The sequence below is a fragment of the Labrus bergylta genome, chromosome 3 (genome assembly GCF_963930695.1).
Source record: "Labrus bergylta chromosome 3, fLabBer1.1, whole genome shotgun sequence".
Classification (NCBI taxonomy): Eukaryota; Metazoa; Chordata; class Actinopteri; order Labriformes; family Labridae; genus Labrus; species Labrus bergylta.
In genome coordinates this window covers 28,951,013-28,967,525 of record NC_089197.1, presented here as the reverse complement: position 1 = coordinate 28,967,525, position 16,513 = coordinate 28,951,013, and the positions used below count along the sequence as shown (strand labels likewise).

General features: G+C 39.3%; 1 protein-coding gene across 1 annotated transcript in view; it reads left to right on the top strand.

Annotated features, from left to right (window-relative positions):
• smyd3 (SET and MYND domain containing 3) overlaps positions 1–16,513 on the top strand; it is an 82,161-nt gene that overhangs the window by 56,311 nt on the left and 9,337 nt on the right. The window contains exons 6-10 of the mRNA XM_020648802.3: positions 5,414–5,481; positions 10,269–10,371; positions 11,040–11,150; positions 13,110–13,197; positions 13,979–14,150. Of these exons, the coding sequence (XP_020504458.2) occupies positions 5,414–5,481; positions 10,269–10,371; positions 11,040–11,150; positions 13,110–13,197; positions 13,979–14,150 (542 nt within the window). The remainder of the gene's footprint in view (positions 1–5,413; positions 5,482–10,268; positions 10,372–11,039; positions 11,151–13,109; positions 13,198–13,978; positions 14,151–16,513) is intronic.

Sequence of the window (16,513 nt, the reverse complement as noted above, 5' to 3'; positions counted from 1 at the left end):
TGGATTATTTGTTATGCTGTTTGACTTGTTTATTTATTTATAAAAGGGGGATAATACAATTTAACATTTTAAGTTTCAATACAGAGCATGAAACTGATGTGCTGCACATAGTTTATACTGCTAATTTCCAACTCTTGTCCCTAGGTGGGCCTTTGGGTAAGCCTTTGGGCCTTACTGATGACTAGACTCTTTGTTTTAACTCTGGTCTAAACACCAACAAAGAAGACAGACAACGTACCAACGGTTCTTTATCTAATCTAAAATAACATTTGAAGTAGCAACGAGGCTTACATGTAACTATTGTAACTTTATCAAGTTTCCATGAGTTAATAAAGTTTCCATATTTTCAGATGAAGCACATTAAGCCCCTTTAAATCATTTAATGTAAAATCTATGAGTCTCAGGCAGCACCTGTGGAAACGTGCTGTTGTTGCAGGTGTGACTTCCCTGAGATTCAAACATTTCCTCCTGTGCAGTGTCAGCCTCTTGTCAGTGTCATCATCCAGATATTATTTGTTTTTCATTTATAGTGATCCTCATTTCTCCATGGATGTATAAGAAGACAAGCATAGCTCTAGAGACAAGAATAAACAAGATGTAATCTCACATACGGGTGAGTTGGAAAGAGACTTTGTTGCTTTATTTCCACTTGGCTGGTCTGTGGCCGTCCAGCCACTGCTTACTGATGGAAACCACGACACCAGCTGAGCACTGCTTGATGAGTTGTGTGAAACTTCTCCTTGAAGTCCTGTAAGCGTTCTATGATATTTCAGCAAACGTAAAGGCAATAGGCTCTCTATCACCCTGTGTTATCTCGTGTTGATAGATGAGGGCTCAACAGACATTGTTCAATCAAGAATATTTCAGATGTTCAGAAAGTTTGTTGATAACTTACAGTTTCATTAAGAAAACATATCGTATTGGAAGTTTGCTTATGTAAGCTTTCAAGCCAGTACAAAGGTTCTGATGCTTCATAATTTCTGTGTGAAGCAGGGAGAGCTGCACACATACAGCACATGTTTATGTGTGTATTTGGGATGCAGAAGGCGTCCACCAGTCAGCTCTGCAGATGGGGATGTTCTGCTAGATTGATTCCCTTCCCCTGAGAGAGAAACTTTGTGTGTGTGTGTGTGTGTGTGTGTGTGTGTGTGTGTGTGTGTGTGTGTGTGTGTGTGTGTGTGTGTGTGTGTGTGTGTGTGTGTGTGTGTGTGTGTGTGTGTGTGTGTGTGTGTGTGTGTGTGTGTGTGTGTGTGTGTGTGTGTGTGTGTGTGTGTGTGTGTGTGTGTGTGTGTGTGTGTGTGTGTGCGCGTGCGTGCGTGCGTGCGTCACACAGATCTTTGCCCAGCCCTACCACTGTTTGTTTGAATTTGCTCTACACTTTTTCATCCCTCTCTCTCTTTTCAAACCATCCTTTCTTTTCTCTCTGCACGGCCCTCTCCTCATCCCCGCTGTCAGCATCCAATGCTGCCTGTTTCTCAAGAGGAGAAAACCACAGGGGAGTCAAAAACACTTTTTACAGGAGATGAGTGTACAATGAGTAAGACACAAAAAAAAACAAGCTCAAGTTCTGGTTCTGGTTGTCTCTGCTTTGTTTCTTCCTTGGTTTAGTGAACATGTGTTGACACAAGGTTGTCGTGTCTGTGATGGCGGTGCCAGTAGAGGAAGCTGTGACAGCAGCCTCATGTAGAAGGGTCCAGTGCACAGCCAGTCATTTCTAGAGCTGTAAGAGTCATTTGTCTTATTCAACTTGGACAAATAAATCAGCAACAATATAAAAAAAAAATCATATTTGATAAAATAAGATGAGATGAGATTATGTACTTTCCTCTCTTTAGAACTTGAATTCAGACCAATGGTCTGAAATTTGAGTCAGAGAAACTGGAATTAATTGCAATGATGTTTTTTCTTTTTTGCAGCTTTAGTTGTCTCAGCTGTGTGTTCAGGTATGCGTGTGTGCACGTGTGCGTGCGCGCGCGTGTCTGTGTCTGTGAGTGTGTGGCAGTTGACCAAAGACATTGCCATTCTGTGCAACACACAACATCAACCCGAGTAGCCTGTAGTCTACTTCAATCATTGATTTTTAAAATAATGACATGTAGGTCTTGCACTCATCCTCACCTTCCGTCTGTCACTGCTGTTTGTGATAACCACTTCATTAAGTGAACATAAAAGCACTTAAATGTTATTTCATCAAGATGTGTTGTAATTCCCATATAACATATTGTTGTATTATTAGATTCACCCCCCTCCCCTTTAATGCATGGTTTATGGCAGAGATGATGGATGTATGTGAGTGAAACTGAATAACAATGAAGTGTGAACAATGGTTTTGTGTGTGTGTGTGTGTGTGTGTGTGTGCCTCAGTGTTTTTCTTTGTAATCACATTTCTTCCTGTCTGCTTCTTTATGACAAAGTTTGGTAAAAACTCTCATTTCCCATGAGGCATCACTTTAATGATGTGTATTAAAACTGCAGATTCAATTCAAATCATTTTGAAGAGTTCTGATTCTCGTGTATATTAACAGGACGGGATGTAGCTTAACTTAAATTTTACCCTCTGTATCTTCATCTTCATCATCTTCATCTGACAGTCTGAATACTAATACTTCCATAGTTACAGTGATTTGTATAACTCAGCATGGGACACACACACACACACGCAAACACACACACTCACACACTTGTTTTCCAGCACAAGCTATGTAATGGACACATCTAAGACTCTTGTGTTTTCATTCTCTTCTTTGTCAACGTTTTCATGTTTTATTGTTTGTTTCTGTCTTCCCTTCTTCCTCTCTCTCTTTTAAACATCTTTGTCATTATTCAAACCCTCTCTGTGCAAACAAACCAGATTTGTCCCCTGTTTGAATTCTCTCCTCTGTCTCCTGGAAGTCTGCATCTCTCATTAGTTTGTTCATGAAATGTGTACTTTGAATCTTGCAGACCACCCTGGTGCATTGTGGGAGGTTTGTAGACAAGTGTTGAAGCATTTCAAATATTTAGATATCTTTTAAACCTCATTTAAGCAGAAGTCTTAGTTGTGCTTTGTAGACTGAGGGAAATGATTCTTTATCTTGCTGTTGATTTAATCATTAGATCATATTTGATTATTTGATTTGGTTCTATTTCATAAACAAGCGTGTTTGGCTATTGTGTGTTTAAAATGGTTTAAGGATTTATATGAAAGATAATAAGTTTTTTTTTTTTTTCTTTTCAAATAAAATGCTCCCGGAGGTATACAAACTTTATTTAATATCCAAACATTGTGATATGGAGGAGTCTCACTCTTCATCGTGGCCAGGAGAAACAAGACTAAGACTATAAAGACATTATTAGCTCTCTATAGTAAGCTATGAGGTGCTAAATGCTAACAAATAAAGCTAACATGCACACAGTGATAATGGTAACATGCTGATGCCTTCTAAGCTTAATTAACCTGGTAGCTTACTGCCAGCTTATCATGCAAATACTAAGCTTAACATGCTTACAGTGTAACCTCGTATTCACAAACACTCTCCTAACTTAGCTTAAAAAACCCTAGCAAGGAGTCCTCGCCTAGGAGTGACCTGAGGTTTGCATCATGGTTTTATTTTTATCATTTTTGCTTACTGCTATATTTGAACTATATGGTGGTATTTAAATATCAAAAGTGGCCGCACATATGGACACATATTCTCACATTTAAAACCCCTTTCAGCCCCTGAAACAAGACTGTGATAGGTTTGTCAACTCATTTCTGTGCATCTGACCAGTAAAAGATTATTCTACAAGTCACTATGTTCTATAAATGTTTAAGAAAAAAAGAAACGTTCAGTTGTACGTTGTATAGCTTGTAACTGATTCTGTGTGGTTTTTCAGATTAGTCTTGCAGAGTTGTGCTAAACTGCTCTTGAAAAGACATTTCCTGGTTCTTTCTTATGAAAGCATTCCAACAACATTATAATGGGGGACTTTTATTTTGAAGGATTTGTCGGAAATAAAAATGTGTTTTAACGGAGCTTTAACAGAACTGTGGAGATTTTCAATAACACTGTAGGGAGTTTCAGTATTTATAGCCATACCTTCATCTAATCGTCTTTGACTTAAGACAAGCGAGTTTCCAGTTTAAACACACGTTCAACAGATAGATCCATTTTAATGGAGTGACACAGAGTCAAGGCATTACAGAACATGGCCTCTGACATGAGGATGAGGGTGTGCTGTTTGGTCAGTGAGCGTGTGAGGCCGCTAGCTCTGAGTGTCAGGATGAAACATGCAAAAGGGCGAGGATCTCAATCTGAGCTGCTATCTGTCGCAAATCACTCTTTCAAGATACTTTTATCTACCCACCACAGTGACCAGTAAGCAATCTGTGTGGCCTCTTGGTGTACACGACAAACAAACATATTTCCAAACATGTGTTTCATCCCGTGATGATTGCGTGGCAGAAATCTATGTTGTAATGTGTTGTATTACAATAATTTACACCTGATGAATGCCAAGCCACAGCTTGAACCTACCAAACTTCACAAAATAACTTGCTGCCATCCGTGGAGGCTGAATGCTAGCCGGCTAAAATATCTAAGATTGTCAGTAGTTTCTAAATGCCTCAGTATTGTTGGCACAATATCAGTATTTGAACAGCTTTTTCTAAAAGGTCAAACTCTTCAATTTTATGCTGCTCTTTGAACCTTTACGTGGAGTATCATAGAGTTTAATCAAATGGGGTTTTTTTTATATCCTTTCACTGGCTTATCTGAAGAGCCATTAGCTTCACAGTCCACTGCGTTGTATTTAACTGCCTCATTTCATCACTGTTTTGCTTCCATGTGAGTTTTTTTGTGTTCAGTGTAGAAGTAGTCGATCCATTTTCATTTTCTTTTCTATCCTCTCCTCTGCTACTCTTCTTTCCCCTGTCATTCATCTTTTATTTGTTTATTACATTAAAGGTGGAAAATGACTTTCATATCAGCGTCTTCCGTGTTATTACTGGCTGTTTGAAAGTAGTTCTGTTCTTCCATCTGTCTTTACTTTTCAATCATTTTGTTCTCAGTTTTAGCACTAGGGTGAACAAAAACACTTCCCTTTCTCTTGAACCACTTTACAAAAAAACTGATGAAAAAAAAACATTTTGTTCACTTTTTTGATGAAAACATAACAGACATGTTTGTCACATAAAAAAAGCTTTTATTTTGCTTTAAAGATAGAATTGCAATGGCTCAAGAAACAATTGGTGATTTCAGACATATAATCCTTTGCATCTCAAAGCATGTCATGTTTCAGTGGCAGTGCCAGCGAAGGCTCTCAGTTGTCAAAAATATGTAAAATTCTTCAGAACATATGATAAAGGTATTGTTGGTTCCCTGAAGCAATTTAACAAATAATTCCACTCTCTTGTCTCCCGTCTTTTCCCCCCCCTCTCTCTCTCCATTAGGTGACATGTAATTGTTTCACCATCAGTGACGGAGAGCTGCAGGAGATTGGAGTTGGGCTGTATCCGAGGTAACAGCACACACACACACACGCACACACAGAATCATTAAATTCAATTAAAGTCACTCTTTCAGTTGAAAAATAAAAATGCAACACAATTTGAATAATTTAAATTTAGCTCCTGAGATACCTGCTTTATCTCCAACCAACCCCACCCACCCTTCACCTGCTTACCCCGCCACACTCCCCTCGTTATGTTCCTGATAGCTCTTTGAAGTACGTGCAAGCAGGGAGGAGTGATTTTTTTTTATTGTGGGATGAAAACTTGAAAATGAGTGTTGACAGAATATTATAATGTTGAGGGAGAATGCTGGGGGCGGAGAGAGAGGCGAGAGCGTATGGGGAAATACAAGGTTTGAGTCCAAATGATTGAGGATTCTGGTCTGGTATGTGGGAGTCTAACAGACACACACACACACACACACACACACACACACACACACACACACACACACACACACACACACACACACACACACACACACACACACACACACACACACACACACACAAACACTAATTCACACACATACACGCAGGGAGGCAGTCTGCACTGTAATCCTGGCATTGAGTCTGGGTGAATAGGCTGGGCTTTGGCCTGTCGTTGAACATGTTGTTAGAGTTGCTACACAGGCTCACACACACACACACACACACACACACACACACACACACACACACTGCAGGTATCTATGCCAGTTTATCTGGCCGCTGTTGAGATGTCAGATGGTCACAGTAGCTTGACCATAGCACCGCCAAACCATGTGTGTCAGTGTGCGTGTGTGCAATTTTCTGTTGTAACTCATCCATAAATGATGGGCCCGTTCACAGGATGGTCCCCTGCCTATTCATATTTTGGGTTGCCTAGCAACCACAGGGTTTGCTGAAGAGAGGGGATTACTCTGTTGAGGCTACACCTCTGTTCACCCAGACACTCTGTGTCCATTTTTCTGCTCTCATTTGCTCTCTCCTCTCTGACTGAGCTGCTCCTCGTCTGTGCGTCGCTCTCGTCCTCTAAGTCTCTGCTAATTGGCTTATTGATATTATAATTGTACTTTTTGTCTGTTGGACTCTCTATCAGGACCAAAACGATTAAAGCTGGATTGATAACACAGACCTTTGTTCACTGGTTCTAATCTTCCCCATGTTATACCTTTAGTCATGTTGGAGTAAGATAACCCCATGTGTTATAACCATGGCCCAAACCTCTCTGTGGCATGAAAGCACTCATTTGGTATTTGTGAGAAGGTAATGGAGACTGGCATTTGGGTTCAAATGCAGATTATAATGTCAAATTTAAAATAATATCCTTTTTGATTTAAAGCTCTTGTCATTTCAACAACAATCTTGGTCATGAAAGCATGCATTCAATATCTGTTATTGACATAAACCACACAGGAAAAGTCGCTGGGGGTTAGCAGGCAAAGATAATTATTTTACAATGAATGGCTGCAAAAAGCTCCCACACTCATATAATAATGTTTATAGATTTCAATCATTATGGAGTTAACTTGTCATCCAGCGTCCTTTTTCTGTCAATAAAAAGATACATAAAAATAAAGCTGTAATGTCCAGCTTTATTACTTGTGGCTGCTGGCTGTACCAGATGTATTTACCTTCTCTCACCTTGATCCCATACTATAATATGTATGCAGCAGGCCAATCAGTTCTGCACAACAAAACACACAAGGAACCTCTCTGTACAAATAAAGATGCTGGAGACAGTGGTATATAGAAGAAGGTATTTAACTTTTGCTTTAAATACATTCAAATGAATGGTGCTGCACTATCTCTGTTGTCACACCCATGTGATATTTCTTTCTCTCCATCCTGCCATGTGCAGCAACAGTTAGTTTCAGTGAGCGTGAGCCGACACTGTTAATGTATGATGTGCTTAAGTTAATTAATCTAATTAGTATGCTAATGAGCTGCTCTCCAACAGATAAAAGCTTCGTTCAGAGGGCTTGATTTCTAGCTTTCTTGTTGATATTCAGCCCACAACTTCTGCACTGTAGAACAAAGCCAGGGGGTTACTGATGGTTTTACAAAGGCACCAACACACTGCTACACACACACATGCACACAAACACACAGTGAACACAGGCCTTATCTCTTGCCTGCATTGTTTGTCTCAATGAACATAATAAAGGAGAGCAGCAGTAATGGAGGGCATCATAAAAACAGACAGACCTCTTCAGTATTTGTTCTCAGCCATGTGTGCAGTGACAGTCAATTTAACGGGTTCAAGGAGAACTTTTTTATTTTTGTAACCACAACTTAACAGCAATTACAGTACATTCAGATATGCATGTCAGGTACAGGCTTTGATTGAGCTAATTCACCTTTGTTAATTGTTTCGCAACTTTTCATTGTAGTTACAGGCTTGAACTGTTTTGGTGTCTTTTCTTTTTTCTTTTTTTTAATTTATTTATTTTTACAATTTTTGATGTATAGACTACAAAGACAACCCTTCTGAGTAAAACAGTCAATAAATTATTAAATACAATGTGGTAAGACAAATGGCTTACAGTACATCTTATCTTCAGGAGGGTTATAATGTTCAGATTATTGAAACAGCTTTTGAAAGCAAGTGAGACTATTTTACCATTTCTATGCTGTATTTTCGGCGATGTTGAATTCTATAGAACTAAAAAGCAATTCCATAATTTTTAAGATCACATAAGGTGATGATAGGTCATATTTGATATGATTATATAAAGATCTGCGCTAGCACACAACACAGTTTGAACGACGCCTACCCTATCTTTGTATACATCTCCATTATATAATACTTTTAGGGTGACCCCTCCTCTATGTGCCTTTTTGTAATGATGATCCAGGAAACACATGGAAACAACGGTTTTATAACAGTGTCTGAAAAGCTTCCTCATTATTCTAGTAAATCCAAATAGGGAAATACCATCAAACTGGGAGGGGGGGCTTAAAACATTCATTCAAAGTGTTAAAAAACATTCATATTGGGTGTCATGTGTCTGATGCTGACACACGTGTCAGCACGTCTGTGGATCAGTGGGAGTTGTGTCTATTATAAAATGTGGGGGTAATAATCCAAAGCGTTTGTTGTGACAGAAGAAGAGTACTTGTCTTTTTATTGTCTATTTTTGAGTGTGTCTGTTGAGAAAGTGACATTTGTTATGACAGAAGCAGAGTCCTCTCATTGTCACAGTGTGCAGGGAATTATCAGTGTTTGTGTTTGTCTCACTTTTTTACTGAGAGTTTGGTTCATTGGAGCGCTCAATATAAATGTATATATGCAGGGTTCAGATTATGCAAAGTCATGTAGCAGAAGATATTTAACCTCCAAACAGCACCTTTGTTTCCCACAGCTGTCACACTGAACAGGATGAGAGGTGGCTGGAAGGCCTTGAGGGACATGTGTCACTCAACATGTGTTTTTTCTCTCATGAATTTGTCGACACAAATGATCCTTTCAGTCAACATTGATCACAGTGATTTATAAAGTCCCCAAACAGTTGGGCATTTGGTGTGTTATCAAGATGAGTCTAGTCTCTATCTTTATCATGTCCTCTTCGTCTTTTAAGTACTGCAGTTGTTCTTTGATTGATTAGGAGCATTTAATATCATGAGGAGTGCTGTTTGGTAGATCGTGTCAGTCATGTTAGATGGTTAAATTCAATATAACGATCTTCTCTAATTTTTGATTCAGCGCCACACTTTACTCCAATATCAGAACATGAAGACATTAATCTCACGTTTGTAACTTGTGATTTTTTGCCTTTCGGCTGGACATCAAAACATGTCTGCTAAAAACTTTTTAGGGTTTCAAGTCGTGCCACCATCTTTATTATTGAAATGAATAAAGGATAAGGATACGTTTGAGCTTATGTTAGTGGCAACTCTGCTCACAGCTCCTGAAGCCTTGACAGCGACTGAGAAACACAGAAACACTGCTTTATTTTTAACGATTTTGTGTACGAGGTTGTTTGTTTCTGAGAAGAAGGCTTTCTGCCGATCATTCAGTTCCTGTTAAAACCTTTGACAAACACTGAGCACTTCTGTAATCCTAAACCGAAAACAACCTAAGCAATAGAAAGTTTTGCCTCTTTTGAAATCTTTGTCCATGATAAACACTGAAGGCTCACATTGTTGCTTTGGTTCTAATGATGTTTGGGTTAACTATGTTGGTATATCTGATATATTATAATATATACATATTGTTTTTTTTAGCTGGTGGATTGGGCTCTTTTCTTCTTCTGTATTTTGTTGTTTGTGTTCTTTTGTTTCTGCTTGATTGTCAAAAAACGTTTTAAACACTTATTCTTGGATGTGCTACACACATCAGTTTATTATTATTATTATTATAATTATTAGTAAAATAGTTACTTAAGTGAAAGCCTTCTGTGCTCTCTGTAGAAGAAAACATCTGAAAAAAACAAAAGTGCAGAAAATGGACCAAAAAATTCTTATCATCTCGGGTCTTCTGAACTAACAATTTCCAGTTTTCCACCCACCTGGGCAGCATTACTTTATTTTAAATGCCAGTCAACATGGTTAGTGACACTTACACACACACACACACACACACACACACACACACACACACTGGATTTTGCAGCAAGAGTGTAAAATTTAAACATTGAATCACAGAGATACGTTTTTCGCTCATCTTTATTTTTCTCTCTCCCTACTCTCATTCATCTTCCCTTCCCTCCTTCTCTCCTCTATCTCTTCTCCTCTCTGTATCTTTTTGCTCCCCTCCTCTGGTGTCCTCTCTCTTCCTTCTGCTCCTCATCATCCTGTTTGCTCTCTGCCAGCTTATCTCTGTTAAACCATGACTGTAGGCCAAACTGTGTGATGGTGTTTGAGGGAACACGACTGCAGCTCAGAGCGGTTCAGGATATCAACGCTGAAGAGGAGGTATGAGAAGAGAGAAAAAAAAAAACTACTCACAATGCATCTTCACAACATAGACAACATGGAATATCACTCTGAGTTTATCGACTGTGTTGTTGCCTCTGCTTTTATGTCCACGTTCTGATGAGCAATTTTGATTGAATGTGTTTTATTCTCTTGTATTGACGGAGGAGCCTCTGCCTCAGGCTGTTTTGATTAATCCATAATCTGAAACTAAGAACCATATTTTCCATCGACACAGTTTTATGGTTGTTATTATCTTAAGCAACAATACATGTTAATGGAGTTACAATGAACTTAATGTTGATTTTATGGTGCTCAAAATTGATGCCAAGTGTAAAATCGCTCCAACACGAGCAGGATGACACCTTCCACTTGGCAGACTTTGCTTATTTTCCATTCTTCACCATCTCTCCTGACAATTTGTAATGAGATGCATCAATGCCATCTGGAACATTAAACCCACAAAGAAATATAACCACACTTGACTCGCACAGATATTTCTTTCCACCATGCTCAGGATTTAAGTTCTTAATCATGAATCTTACTGCAGTGATTTGCATTTCATCAGCATCTCCACTTTAGAGTATATAGCCAGGTAAAATAGACAGCAGATTAAATAAATCAGAACAAATAATTCATATGAATCTGAACTGTTTTCTTGTTTTTAGCTTACTATAAGTTACATCGAGACGTTGTCACTGTCTGAAGATCGACAGAAACAGCTGGAGGAGCAGTACCATTTCACCTGCCACTGTCAGCGCTGTGACTCTCAGGACAAAGTAAGACACATAATGACCTTTTCACTTTCACTTCCTACTTTTAAGGGTTTGACCATTTAAGCAATAATCAAATATGAAACACAAACTAGCTATTGCCATAGTGAAATTCAAATGCTCATAATGATCCCAATAGGATGATTCTTATAAAACCGTATGTGGATTTACCTATTTATTAGTCCAACAATTGTGTTTCATTTAATTTATTATAAATTAATGAACCGAGTTGAAAGAGTTCAGCAAGTAGCTCTTCCAAAATAAACACGTTCTGGGACTTGTAGTCAAGCACTTAAATTGGTATTAGGGTAGCCATTTAAATCTAGTTTAAATGGATGTAATTCCTCTCAATTACCTGAGTGTTGATCTAAGGGCGCGGTCACACTGGCAATCCACACTTCACCCCTAAAGTCCAGTTCGTTTGACCGGTGTGAGCTTTACACTTCCTTGGCCCTGGTACGCTTCAAAGAGGTGTGCTTCGGCATGGTACAGTTCAAGCACAAGCACCCAGGTACACAACGTTGACAGCCTTTATTATGGAGAAATCCAGAGTGGTCTGTATCTGCCTAAAATGACTCAAAGTAAAGACTGCACGTCTCCTTTACTTTTTACATTTATTTATGGCTGTATCTGTTTGACATGAGCTGTCATGTTCTCTGTGTTGTTCTCCGAAGACCAAACAGGACTGTGCGTCCCTTTTTAAATTTTTTTCCTCCTGTTTGTAAACTACGCACGCGTCATAATAACATAAAGCCATGAATGAGCTCATTGAGCTGTATTACAACGTTATGTACAAGAAGTAACTATCATTAGGCCCCAGTGTGACTGCAGGCCGTGCAGGCCAGCGGGGGAATGGGAATGGGGGGGGGGGAAATCGTACTTAAGCACTGTACGACAACATTGCCATTGTGACCGCGCTCTAAGTGTTTGCTGATTCTTCTCGTCTGAGTTTATGATGTGATCGTTTCTCCACCAGTAAAATCAATTGATTAATTGAAAGATAATTAAATTACAGTTATACTTCTTATTGTTCGATGTTAAAGGCTTTTTAAAGTAAAAATGACATGTACTTGCTGGTTTAACCTTTTTACATGTCAGGATTTATGTCATTTCTTTCTCATTTATGATAGTGAAAAAAGAGACTTTGGGTTTTGGACGATTGGTCCATCACACACCAACATACATGCAGCGCACACACACATTTGTCGTGTCGCTGTTGTCTCAGACAGTGCATCTGTGCATAACGTGTAACAGTGTACCCTTTCCTGTCTTCTCCTCCTCCTTTCTCCTCCTTCACTCTGTCTTATCTCCTGCTGTCCTCCTCTTCCTCTCTGTCACTCTGTCACGCTTCACTTCTCCACACACCTCTACCCCTCTCTCTCTCTCTCTCTGCCCTCGTCACCCTCTATGACCACCTACGGAAAAATGAGAAATATTATCTTCTCTTTCAGCTGCAGTTTTCTTTTCCATCCATCTTAATCTACTCAGTTTTCCGTCTCCACTATCTCACTGAGTGTCTCTTTCTCTCTGTAAGTTTTCATGTCTATCTCTCCGAGCTTTCTCTTCTGCCTCTTGCTTTGGTGTCACTATGTTGTATGTGACACTTTGGTCTTACTCCTCAACACGACAGCAGCACTCAAGTGTTTGTGTGTCTGTGGTTTGAGATAAGGTAAGAGAGGGACGCTCAGGGTGCTCTTTGAGACAATGGTATTCATTTTATTCAACATGCCTTTGTTCTGTATACACCTCACACACACAAACACACACACACACACCGTCCGTCGTTCCCTCTCTGTCTCTTTAATCTCAAGATGATGATGGCAGGCTGCTGGGTTGTGACCCAACATGTCATAGCAGCAGATGACTGTTGACATCAAACCCAGGTCACATCATGGTGCTGTGTGTGTCTGTGTGTAGTCACTGTGGATATTGTGGATGTTCAGGTTTTTCTCCTCTCTTTCTCAGGACGAACTCTTGCTGTCTGGAGCAGAATCAAGATGGCGGCTGCTGAAAGAGGCTCTTCCTGGGGTGGAAAAACTGAAAGTAGAGTCCAGTATCCTTTACCTCCAAGATCCACTGCAGCTTCCTCCACCATCAGCTGTGCTGTGGGATGATGATTGAATACACAGAGATCCGTTCCCCTCCAACATTTCACAAACACTTCGATGACTGAGAGAAATGTGTCACTGTTCAGTTTCTCATAGCTGACGTTGTTTTATCCTTGTAGACTGTTTTTTTTTTTTTTTGCTGTATCAAATGAACTAATCCAAACACACATGCATGAGTCACCTCTATCAGTGAGGTGGTTTATGTTAGGTTGTACTCTTTAAATGAAACCGGTGACATTCAGAGTTAAACCAGTGAATACATTTATTAGATGGCAATAAGAAAGAAAACCAGGGAAGATGTGTTTGAGTGATAGTCTGCTAGATTTAAAGAGATCGCTCTCCACAGTCATGAATCATACTTTAATGTTCAAATGTGCAAAAACAGATTAGTCAAGACGTGATGATCACAAAGGTGAGATCTGACATTGAACAGCAGTTGAGAGTGACGACCAGATTTATTAAGTAAATTAGATTCAATGCAAATGTGGAGAAGTACACATGTGTACTCGTCTTATAACTTCAATGTATTGAATGAAGGGAAAGCGTAAATATGAATCAAACATGTATCAAGAATCAAACCTCATCATTTCACAAGATCAAACCAATACAAACAAAACGGTCTTCATAAACATGTGTTGAAGTCCATTAGTTTATCATACAATTGTATTTAATTTTGGCAGTCTGATTTGTTCTCCGAGTTGTTCTTTTCTTTAAGCGACCCTCCAGATTGTGAAGAACTGCTGGAGAGTTGTAGTCATCTAATATCAACAGCTGAAGATGTGCCTGATGAAAATCTGTACAAGCTTAGACTGACAGACATGGCTTTAGACGCTTCCATTCAGCTGGGGCTCTGGGAGAAGGCTTTGAGATACGGCGAGTTAACACTTCCAGTATACAGGTGAGTCTGTGTGCGTCAAACAGGCAAGCTAGGAAAAACAAAACTTATAATAAAAAAACAACTTTTACTGCCTTGTATTTAAACCTGGTATAAGTTCTCAGATTTAGGGACGTTTCCTTCTTGACTCTCGTTTGCACAGCAATGTGAAGAAAAGGACAACAGTAACTTCTCATGAGTGCATCTAAAGTACAACTCCCTTAGAGGTAGACTTGAATAACTTTTTTTTTTCCATTGAAGATTTTTACTTCAAAGTTCTGGCTTTAGAGATTTGGGCTGCTTCTGTTTGCTGATTCCTTCATAATCGTCAAAACCATTCCAGACAGTATGGGTTTGTTATTTTGGACACAGAAGAAAAGCTGGAGATTCTCAGACTGATGATGATGTGCAGAGAAACAGTCGTGTCAAAGCAAGGTTAAAATGTAAAGGGGAAAACTTTGTGTATTCATGTGATCACGAGAGATAACCTGGTATGGATCTTTTGCTTGTTTTGTAGTTTGAACTTGAGAGAATGAACTCTGAAAGCAGAGACTCAGAGAGTGTTAAAAAAACTCTGTTACACCTGTGGAGGGAAATATACCTCAGTTGGGTTTGTTAGTTCAGAGAAGACATGACTGAGGGGAAAAGATTCAACAAATATTTCAGAGTGCCTGAGAAATCTAAGTGCATTGCAACTTTATAGTAGAAAAACATAAGCAAACAAGCAGAGCATGTCATATCATATCAACTCAAATAAAACACAAGCAAAAACTAATTCAGAAACTCACTGACTGATTTGGCAACACTCTATGGCTTACAGAAATGTTCCACAAACAAATGAAATCATGCAACTTTTACTCTGCAGGTCACACAGCACACTGTGGTAGCCTGCTGATGAAATGACAAATCAACATCATTTAGTCATTTTGTGAGGAGAACTACTGTTAACCTACAAATAACAATAATAGCTGCAGCATTCATGATATGGAATGTTACCTTTTCAGCTTCATGGTACTGCTATCTATCTACCAGCTGCTCAGGTAAAGAGAAGGCAGGCTTATAGGGTCAAGCAGCAAATCCCAAAATAATTATGAAAATGTTGATGAAAAATGTCTCTGTTACTGGTGACCTGATTCATTTGACCTATAAGCACACTGTGCACTAGAGGTGGGAGAAAAAAAACGATTTATGTAAAAATCGAGATTCTTATCTTTTGAGATTTTTGGCTGATCAGTCACTCCCTGCTAAGGGCTAATGCTAGCTCTTTAACTCAGTAGAATGACAAATAGAGCAGCAAGACATTCAGCCAGTCTCACAGACAACTGGAGTAGATCCTGAAGTATGTACTAATTCAAGACTTTAGACTTTAAATCATGAATCCGGAAATGTTTTGAGTCGAAAAGTAAATTCTCTATCGAATCGTGACCCCAAAGATCGAAATTGAATCAAATCTTGAGACACCCAAACATGGTGCAAACCATGACCTTGTGTTCAGAAAATTTTATTTTTAAATGTAACTAAAGTAGGACCAAAAGTTGTTACGGCATGTTCTCAAAATAAAAAGGAAAAGAAGACATGAAAATGGGTGGTAACAGGAGTAAATGAAAAAGAAAGAGGGGGCTAAAATAAAGATAAGATTTTAGTTGTATGTACATGTGACAACAAAGTCAACCATCAGTCTAAATTCAAATCTAGATAAGGATCTCAAACCCTTCTAAATACTTCTTCTTCTACGCTGGTCTCTCCATCTCATCCTTATTCCAGTTCACTCTCCTGTGTGTATGAGTGTGTAAGACTAATCAATCTGGTGTGAAGGGCAGAGCCGTAGAGAGAAAGCTGGGTTCTCTCTCTCTCTCTCTCTCTCTCTCTCTCTCTCTCTCTCTCTCTCTCTCTCTCTCTCTCTCTCTCTCTCTCTCTCTCTCTCTCTCTCTCTCTCTCTCACAGTCTGTCCACAGGAGAGAAAGAGTAGTGCAGCCTATCAATAAATAAAGCAGACACAGAGCAGCAGAAAGAGAGGGATGAGGAGATGGGGATGGAGAGATGGCTGTCAGCTGAAAATGATAAGTCCGTTTCAAGGAAGGAAGGGGTGGGGGGCGGGGATGGATATATGAAAAATGGGAGGGAGTCAGGAGTTTAGAGTGATCAGCAACCTGATAGAAAACAGAAGAGGGAAGAATATCTGATAGAAAGTAAAATGAAAGCGACAGAATCTGAAGGTTAAGATAGTGGGTATAGGGGATGCACCGAGGGGAGGCAACAATGAAAGAAGAGTGAAAGAGCGAGTGGGAGGAGGATCTTCCATATTCATCTCCTATCTTCCTCTGGGCTCTTCAGATGGCTGAGAAGAAGAAAGATAGCTGCAGGAGTTCTCGATCTCTTTTCCTGTC